The 9,938-nt window shown below is 43.4% G+C and overlaps 1 protein-coding gene across 1 annotated transcript; it reads left to right on the top strand.

Annotated features, from left to right (window-relative positions):
* The first annotated feature begins 378 nt into the window (after positions 1-378).
* Positions 379-2,669, top strand: LOC105035081 (trans-cinnamate:CoA ligase, peroxisomal). Its single transcript, XM_010910847.4, has 2 exons — positions 379-804; positions 936-2,669. The coding sequence occupies exons 1-2, from the start codon at positions 607-609 to the stop codon at positions 2,454-2,456; spliced, it is 1,719 nt and encodes a 572-aa protein (XP_010909149.1). The 5' UTR covers positions 379-606; the 3' UTR covers positions 2,457-2,669.
* Positions 2,670-9,938: the final 7,269 nt, after the last annotated feature.

Here is a 9,938-nt window from a genome sequence, read left to right as displayed (position 1 = left end):
TTCTACTCAATTTATGTGTGAAGTTTCATTTTGTAGAAGACATGGGATAGACAAATCTTGTTGTAAGGTGGAGATATATATCAGCTTTCAAGCTCCAATTAATCTTTCCTTCTCTATTTGATGTGATCGTAAGGCCCGGTATCATAGGGCAAATGTTGTTGTATGCCGTTCTATGTCAAGCAGCTGTGCTTAGCGTAATCTAAATAGAATAAATATCTTATCCTGTAAGGTAGGTAGACAAACCTACAAGTTCCAAATTAATCCGCCTCTGACCTTTTCAAATGGGAGTAAAACAAGACCGTGGTGGCCTGCAGGAAGCAATCAAAGAGAACCTTATATTCTATATTAAGCTTCCAACAACCCTCGAACCTAACCCGGGCAATATGTGCGGCAGATTGACAGGCTCCTTGAGAGAGCCTATTGCACCAGTTTCCCACCACTCCAACCCTCAACCCTCAAAGAAACTCTATATATCATGCAGTCTCTCTTTACGTACTAGTAACAATTGTGCCATCTCATTATCTCACCAACTCTTGTGTCTTCCTCCACTCACAAAACTCTCTCTCTCCCTCCATCCAAAACACCAGAGAAGCAGGAGAGCAAATAATGGATAGATTACCCAAGTGCGAGGCTAACTATGGCCCCCTTAGCCCCGTCACTTTCTTGGAGAGAGCCGCAAAAGTCTATGCAGATCGCACCTCCGTTATATATGAAAACACCCGTTTCACTTGGAAGCAGACGTACGACCGATGCCGCCGTCTTGCATCCTCCCTCCGATCTCTGAACATCTCCAAGAATGATGTTGTAAGTACCAAAATTAACTTCACTTAATAACAGTTTTGAGTTCATCCAAGCTTCCAACAGAAGCGATTTACCAAATTTTCATTCATAATATCGACCGGATATCGTACGTACCATGTATATATATGTTGTAGGTATCGGTGCTTGCACCGAACATCCCGGCCGTCTACGAGATGCACTTCGCCGTTCCAATGGCCGGCGCCGTCCTCAACACCATAAACACCCGTCTCGATGCCAACAACATCGCTGCTATCCTCGTGCACTCGGATGCGAAAGCCTTCTTCATCGACCACCAATACACCAAGGTAGCTCGCGAGGCTCTCAAGCGTGTTGTCGCCGATATCGGCGAGCGCCATCCAACCAAGCCACTGCCTTTCGTGGTCATCATCGACGAAGTCCACTCCCCGGCAAGCACGAAATCCGGGGAACTACACTACGAGCAGCTCATCGCATGCGGCAATCCTCTGGACGAGCCTCACCGTCTCGAGGACGAGTGGGACGCGATCGCTCTCAACTACACGTCCGGCACCACGGCGGCCCCTAAGGGCGTGGTGTACAGCCACCGCGGCGCCTTCCTCAGCAGTCTCACTGTCCTCCTCCAGTGGCAGGTGCCCATCGAGCCGGTCTACCTGTGGACCCTCCCCATGTTCCACTGCAACGGCTGGGGGTTCGCGTGGGGCATAGCGGCGCGCGGCGGCACCAACGTGTGCATCCGGACCCTCTCCGCTGCGGCCATCTACGGCGCCATCGCGGCGCACGGGGTCACCCACATGTGCTGCGCACCGGTCGTCTTCAACATCCTCCTCCACGCTCCGCCCGCAGACCGCCGCACGATCCCGGGCCCCGTCCAGGTACTCACCGGTGGGGCCCCTCCCCCGGCCGCGCTGCTCGAAAGCATGGAGAAGCTAGGGTTCCACGTATCGCACGCCTACGGCATGACGGAGGCGACCGCGACCGCTCTGGTGTGCGAGTGGCGGCCGCAGTGGGACCGGCTGCCGCAGGAGGCGAAAGCTCGGCTCAAGGCCCGGCAGGGCGTCAGCGTCCTCACGCTCGCTGACATGGACGTGATCAAGAACCGCAAGAGCATGTCGAGCGTCCCGAGGGATGGGAAGTCGCTCGGGGAGATCGTGCTGAAAGGGAGCAGCGTCATGAAGGGGTACTACAAGAACAAGGAAGGGACGGACGCGGCCTTTCAGAATGGGTGGTTCTGGACCGGCGACGTCGGGGTCGTGCACCCCGATGGGTACGTGGAGGTGAAGGATCGAGCCAAGGACGTGATCATATCCGGCGGAGAGAACATCAGTAGTGTCGAGGTGGAGAGCGTGCTGTACCGGCATCAGATGGTGCTGGAGGCTGCGGTGGTGGCGATGCCGCATCCCCATTGGGGTGAGACGCCGTGCGCCTTCTTGACGCTGAAGCCGGAGTGCAAGAAGGGGAGTTTGAAGGAGGAGGATGTAATCGCCTACTGCAAGGCGAGCATGCCTGGTTTCATGGTGCCGAAGAAGGTGGTATTCCTGGCCGAGCTTCCCAAGGCCGGGCCAAAGATTCAGAAGTTTCAGCTTAGGGCTATAGCTAAGAGACTCGCTCCCACGCATGCGACAGAGCAAGCCAAGGCCCAGCCCAAGGACCAATTTGCACCCACGTCTCGTCTTTGAGTGCTTTTTTATTTTTATTTTTTTGTGTTCTTAAATATTATTTTACTGGTGTCCACTTAATTAAGCATTAGCCGTCCAAAAGTACTTTTCATCGCGCCGGTGGCGGGATTTGTTTGGTGTTATCATCATCCTGGTCTAGACTTGCAAAGATGGTTAAAGTTTATTAAGTTTGTCGATAACGACGGAAATAAAGAGAGTGACATCAAACATTTATATTTTTTTCTTTTATTTTTTTGCCTTTTAATACATTATTTTCAGGAAACACGCAATCTTAGGGAGATGAGGGGAAATTATTAGATGAACCTGACCAATCTAATAGTCACTTGCCATATTAATTACCCCCTTGTATTTCAACTATTCAAGATCGAAACAGGTTCATCCTGTTATCCACCGCACACGTACCCGGGGATTTGGACTGGTCCACTGGATCTCATCCATCTAATAATTTCTTGGAAGGGATGGCGGTTAAGCCCAATCCAAGAGATTCAGGAGCTCGATGTACTCTTAGAGGGGAGAGAACAAACATCCTGCAGAATTAGAGGAAATGGGGAAAAGAATACATTTCCCATGTGGCATAGATGGCCCAGGGCAAGGCCGCGGCCTAAAAAAGAGTTGTAGGTCACAAAGCCTGAATCTGGTCCCAAAGTTTAGAGCCCAAGCAATTTTGCACAGGGCAAGGCTTCTGCTTTAGATTTCGATCGTGGCAAAAGTGACGCTTGGGTCCAACCAAAACTGACTGATGTTATTGACACCATGTATTTTACTAAATTCTAATAAAGTTGAATTTTAATTTGGTTCACATTTTTTTATTTTAAAAATTTAAAGAAAAATTAACATTGGTCTGATTTTACTTCTGCCTGGAAGGTTTAAGATAATAAAAAGATAAAATCATAGAAGGGAAAGGAGAGAGAAGGCGAATGAAAGACATGAGTTTGCAGACAGACCACGTGTCTAGTTACGTCTAGACACCGGTTCTTCTGATCCTTTTCTGACTAAGAGATTCACATCCCGTTCAATTCCTTTTACAGAGCTTAGAGGTGCATGGGAAAGGCTAAAATGTGCGATCTCTGTTCTTAAATGCAAAAGAATCTTGTTGGAGGAGGACTCACCCATGGTAGTCAGTTGGATCTCTGGTTGGCCAATTGTCCGTGCTCACATTTCTTTACTGAACGATATTTTTCAATTTTGTTCTTCTGTGAATCGGTTTCATGCTCAACATGTGTTTCGCAAGGCTAATTTTGCTGACTCACCATTCCAATGGAGCTCCTTCACATTTTGTAGTCGTATACGATGGACCGGTGCTATTTCAGGAATCATTGACCCACCTTTTTGTTGTATGCCATAGTTTTGTTCTCTTCGGTTGTTTTTCTCTTTTTGACCTTGTCTTTTGTACGGTCTTTCCTGTATTTTTTTTTTCTCGACTTCAATGGAAAAAAAAGGAAAGAAGAAATCTGTCAATATCGTTCATATCAAGTATGAGCTAGGTTTGTTGCCGTTGAAGATTTGATTGTACTTGTTTTTTTTTTTTTATAAATATATATACTTTTTTGGGGGTACATGTTTAGTTATAAACATATGAAAGCGAAACATATCGGACTCTCTAAGATAGTTGCCGGACTACCAAAAAGTAGGTGGTTGGTGTGGGTGGGCGACCAACCGTCTCCATATTTGTATATCCTTTATTTATAAAGAAAGAGGTTTCTTAGCCGCCGGACCAAGCACATTCCTCTAGCTTCTTTTATTTGTGTTCTCTCTGTTTGTCTAATTTTACGTGGCTTCCATGAGTTTAAGAATTTGTGCTTACAAAATGCAGGATACGCGCAGGCATGCATTAAACCACACATTGGCTATGCACTGGAGAGGTAATGAGTACGTTAAGAGGGTCAAGGTCCCCAGGACCTCAACTAATAAACACTTCAAATTGCCAAAGATATGAGAACTGGTATCATATGAATGAAATTGCCAAAGATATATAAACACGTCAGTTGTACCATTCATTGCTATACTTACGAATACGATTTTTCATTCCTTTGAGAATAGATGTTTATGGCTGTTTTATTAATAGATTGATGTACTACAAATAAAGAGGATTTTTGTATGTTACACCTAAGATTTATTAATGTTGCATATAACATCTCTCCTTGCTTCTATTTACAAATCGCTTAGACAAAGTTTTTTAAATTTGCAAGACAATCCTTGGATTATTTTGATCCTAACAGATCAAAAGACCATTTTCCACCATACACACCCTTCTTTTTTTTTTTCCTTTTTCATCTGTTGGTTCTGAAGTGCTTATAGGTATGTTCCTAGCCCTTGGATCTTGTCGATTTGGTGAGAGATGTTCAAGGAATCAATCCAAGAAAGCCTTCTCTGAACCCTGATGATCTGTTCACTATCGATGTTTAAGAAGTCAAGCTAGTAGTTGATTTGGACAGTAATGGAGCCAAGCCAGAAGTGTTTTCTCTCTTGGGAGCCATTATTGCCCAAAACAAAAAAGGAAAAAAAACACTCCAAATAAGATAGCCATGAGGCAGGGGGAATTGGTTCTCACAGGGAGAATGGGAATGCGCGTCGGTTTCTTTGTTTGCAAATATACTCCAGCTACAGCCATCGTTCGCCAGTAAACAGAATATCAAACGAAAACAATTTTAGATAAAAAAAAAAAATAGAACGTATAATAAATTAAGAAGTAGAGCAAGTTAGTTCAAATAGCACCGTATGCACAAGTTTTAGGGGGACCAAGGTCTTACACTATGCGGATGATACTTTGGCATTCCTTAGAGCGGATAAAAGGCATTGCAGTTTTAAAAATCATTCTTTATGGTTTTGGGCTTGTTTCGGGACTTGCTATAGACTTCCACAAAAGTTCGATCTCTTACATTGGAGGCAAGAATGAGGATTGCCCAGATTGCGGTAGGTGGCTCAACTACTAGAAGTTTCTACTCTACTCAAATACTTAGGCCTTCCTCTCAATGGTGCCAAACCTTGCAAGTCAAATTGGCTTCTTCTCCTCCACAATATTGAAAACTACCTAGCTTCATGGAAGTAGTGTAAATATCTTTCTTTTGGGGGGAGGCTTACCCTCATAAATTCTGTGTTGACCTTCTTGTCTCTCTACTTCATGTCAATGTTTAGGCTATCTGCTGCTTGGGTGATTAAAAAAAATAGATGGATATAGACGGTCTTTCCTTTGGAACGGCTCCTCCTCCGCTTTGGGGTTCTCTTGCAAGGTCAACAGGAAAATTGTTTGTTTGCGAAAAAAAGAAGATGGTCTGGGTATTAAGGACATTTCTTGTTTCAATGAAGCTCTTTTGGCAAAATGGGGATGGAGATATTTGGTCTACGATAAGAGAGTTTGGAGGCAACAAATTGACCTGGCCTATCACAATAAGATAAAACATTCTAGTTGCTAGAAGACACCTATTAGTTGTTCAAATTTTTTGAAAGATGTTGTTAGATCTTTACCTGCATTCTAGAATCGAAGTTAGTATAAAGTTGGCAAAGGCCAGCACACCTTTTAGAAAGATGGTTGGATTCTTGACGCTCCTCTAAAATCAATCTTTCCGAAGTTGTATGCTCGCAGCAACAAAAAAATGGTAATTAACCTATGAATATTCAACAACAATGTAGCTCCCTGCTTTTCTTGCTTCAGTCCATAGTTTTGAATGAAAAGGATGATAAATTGACTTGGAAATTGACCAGCAACAAGTTTTTCAACTGTGCCCCCCACTATCGTTTCTCTGCTTCAAGGGGAGTACTGTGCAAATTCGCCTCGGCTCTATGAAGTACCGCTGTGCCACTCAAAATTAAGTGTTTCCTTTGGCTTGGGTGGAAGAAGAGGCTTAATACCAGAGGTTTTATTGAACGCAAAATTAGGAGACATTTGGGTGGTTGTTTATTACGTAATTGCCCAAATGAAACGGTAAATCATTTATTCTCTGAATGTAGTTTCTTTGCTCTCTTATGGAGATCCATTTGTCAGTTGCTGGAGGCTCTCTCAAATCATCACACCTTTGAAAATCTTTGTTTGGATTGGAAAGTCAAAAACTTTTGCCTGTAGTCTTGATGTTGCCTGGTGCATTCTCATGGTCATGCTGGAGGGAAAGGAACGCAAGATTGTTTTTAAATAGACATGGCTAGGCTAGATCTGTCTGTGAACAAGTCTTACAGTGTTTCAACTCTGGGCCTATACTCTATAATGCTATGTGGCTTGCTGAACATACAAAGCTTTGGCACAAGCTAAGAGAATTGAGAAGTTATTTGGATGGGTGAGCACTCATGATTCTTTTACTTGTCAGTTTGTAGGGTGATCGCTTGACTTCTGTCTCATGTGGGTGTCAATTTGGCTACGTGATCCCTTAATTTTTTTATTCTCTGTTTTCTATATGGGTGGCGGATGTTCCATTTCATCTTATAGCCACTTACCTGTAATCTATTTCTTGGCTTTCTTTTTATTCCTCTGGATGTATTTTCTTTTTACTGATTAATTAATAAAGAGGTGGCGGCTTTCTCAACCTCCTATTTCGAAAAAAAAAAAAAAAAAGGGCTTTTGAACTAAAGGCGGGAACTGGTCATGTACTGGTCAAGAAGCGAAGGCGGTGCCTGGGTTCCCTCCTCCCGACCCCCACTCTCTCTCTCTCCTCTCTTCAGCCTCGTCGTCTCCGAGACTAGAATTCCTTCGTCTCTCTCGCCAAGAAACCGAGTCCACTGCTCATCGGATTTCCCTTCCCGCCCGATCGCCGGAGGCCGGCTGCCTTCTCCATCCGAAGTCCCCAATCTCCCCGGGGCGTCAGTCCCTTCTTGGGAACCCCGACCCCACTTTGTGGTCATAGTTTTTTCAATCTTTCTCTCTTGCCCTCTCGCGCGCATCACCGTATCGCTCTTGGGTTCATTCTAAACGCGATGCGGTCCTAGTCTCCTCTTTCTTCGATAGCCTCCCTGCTTCTTCTTGGTTTCTTGGAAACGTTTGTCCTTTGGGTATGGACAGGTCAAGAAGTAAAGGCGGTACCTGGTTCCCTTCCTCCCTCCTCTCTCTCTCTCTCTCTCTCTCTCCCCCCTCTATCTTCAGTCTTATCGTCTGACTAGAATTCCTTCTTGTCTCTCTCGCCAAGAAACCCAATCTACCGCAACTCTTTCCGTCATCGGATTTCTTCTCCCGGCCGATCGCCGGAGGCCGGCCGCCTCTCCATCCGAAGTCCCCAATCTCACCGCCGGCGTCCATTCCGCTCTTTCCGGGCATAGTTTTTTCAATCGCGCTCTCTCTCTCTTTTGCCCTCTCGCATCGCCGTATAGCACTTGGATTCATTCTAGCGCGATGCGGTCTTAGACTTCCCCTTCTTCGATTGCCTCCCGGCTTCTTCTTGATTTCTTCGAAACATTTGTTGGTTGGAGGTTGGGTCTAGAGAACCCTAGAACCGAATCTTGATGCCATCAAGGGCGAGAACCCTTCCTTTTCCGATCAAGATCATGCCATTTCTTGATTTCTTGCTAGCATTCGATTCTTTTCGTTTCTTGGGAACCCTAGCGCGCTAGAGATGATTGGAGCTGGATAAGCAGCGATAACTTTTCGCTCCAGTCAATAGCCTCAAGAAGGGAAAGAATGCGGACAAGGATCGTCGGATCTCGAACAGGAAGCCAAGGAGTTGGAATTCCAGGTGTTTTGGGTCCCGAAATCGCTAAGTCAAACCTTGGTGGGAGGTTGATGATGGTGAGTATTACCATCCGCAACAGCCCCGCCCAGCCTTTTTGGGTTCGTCGGACCAGCAGCAGAACAACGGAAGCACCGCATCTCTGAAGGAGGTTTAATCCCTGAATTCTTGACTCTTTTCTGAACTTTTGTCGTCAAATTTATAGCCTTTTGTTTTACATCAGCGTTGTTTGTCCTTTTGTCTTTTCCCTCTTTCCCAGTATAAATTTATGATCAATAATTTTAGAAATACTTGTGGCAAAAAATTAAATGTCTTTGCATAATTTTGTTCAACGTATCTTCTTTTTGATGGTCTATCAATCAACTTTTTGATGACCCTGGGCTTTATCATACTCTCTTTTAATGTAATGTCAGAAAACTAACTATTTGATGGAATTGTTGATTCACGGATCGTTCTTAGTGATACCGATGATATTACTCTGTTTACATGACCTGCATTATTCAAATGTTTTTTGCAAGCCCGGTTCCTTTTAGACAAAGGAAAAGTCATATATTGCGTTACACCAAAAACTAATTGATAATTTGGAATGCTGTAAGATTCATTCGTCTGTTGAGTAACATCAGAGATGTGGAAAACTGGTGATCTGACTGTGTTATTTTGCTACATGGTCGGATCAAGTTAAGGCGAATCTAAAGATTTAAAGAGATTATGTGAAAGAAGACTAATATGAAGTGGAGTTCTCTGAGTGGTCCTTCAAAGTTTTGGTTGTTTGTTTACATTGATATATACTGTTTCTGAAGTCTTTGGATTGTTTTCCTTTTTTCTGGATTGAAGAAGTCTTTCCAAGTTGCTAACTAGCATCTGCATTTTCCATGATTTTCTTCTGAATGTCATTGACAAGATGTAGCAAGAAGGACCAGCCATTACTTTTATTTGCAAGCTTCAAAAACTCAAAGTCAGTAAAACTTTATTGAGAATTTGCATCATATATGCAGGCAATGGTGAAGGATTTATACCCCTGTTCATTTTAAGTATCCTGTGGTTCTTTTTTTATAGCTGTTTGCTTGGAAAGTGTATCACCTTTTTGATTCCCTCATACTTTCATGCATCATGAGTATTCATGAATAATAATCACTTTTAAACACCTGTTACCTGGATTTTGGGTTTTAATTACTGTAACAATTAATAGGGAGAAAGGGCTGAACTGACAGATGCATTAGAGTTTTTTAAACAATTGAATTTTTTTTTAATCAAATGATTTTATGATCATATATCTTGCAACATGATTGTGTGAAAAATTTATTCAATATCAGCCACCCTAAACAACATTAACTTTGTGAAGGTACTCAGTCATTATTTGTGTTGCCCAACTATGCAACCCAAGAGGGAGGAGGGGTGAATTGGGTTTTTAAAATTTTAAAGTTAATTTAAAACTACGATGATTAAATAACAGTGAGCAGGATATATTTAGAGAGTGATTTAAGCAAGGTATAGAATTAGATGCAAGAATGCAAGAAGATAAAGAAATTTAGAAAGAGAGCAAGTAAGCACTATACAAACAAACAAGATTTATAGTGGTTCGGTGCCAACCTTGCATCTACATCTACTTTCCAAGCTCCTACTTGGGAATTCAAATCCACTAAACCATATTCAACAAGAATATAACGTCGGTACCTCCAACTCTAGCTATCTCAAGTTAGAACACTTATTTTTCGGATACAAGCCAACTCAATACAATCCGATTCAAGGTTCAGACCAATTTTTTCAAGTTTTGGAACCCTTCCAAAATTAAAGATCAAGACAAAACAGAGTATGTGAGTTAATCACACGAAAA

This window comes from Elaeis guineensis, chromosome 2, assembly GCF_000442705.2.
Source record: "Elaeis guineensis isolate ETL-2024a chromosome 2, EG11, whole genome shotgun sequence".
Taxonomy (NCBI): domain Eukaryota; kingdom Viridiplantae; phylum Streptophyta; class Magnoliopsida; order Arecales; family Arecaceae; genus Elaeis; species Elaeis guineensis.
The sequence above is the reverse complement of the archived record's forward strand: the minus strand, read 5'-3'. Positions and strand labels throughout refer to the sequence as shown.

What these genes read in the sequence shown, in the direction of transcription:
- LOC105035081 (XM_010910847.4), top strand. Translation starts at nt 607, where the DNA reads ATGGATAGATTACCCAAGTGCGAGGCTAACTATGGCCCCCTTAGCCCC. An exon ending in ACATCTCCAAGAATGATGTT is followed by an intron (nt 805 to 935) that starts GTAAGTACCAAA and finishes TATATGTTGTAG; the next exon opens with GTATCGGTGCTTGCACCGAA.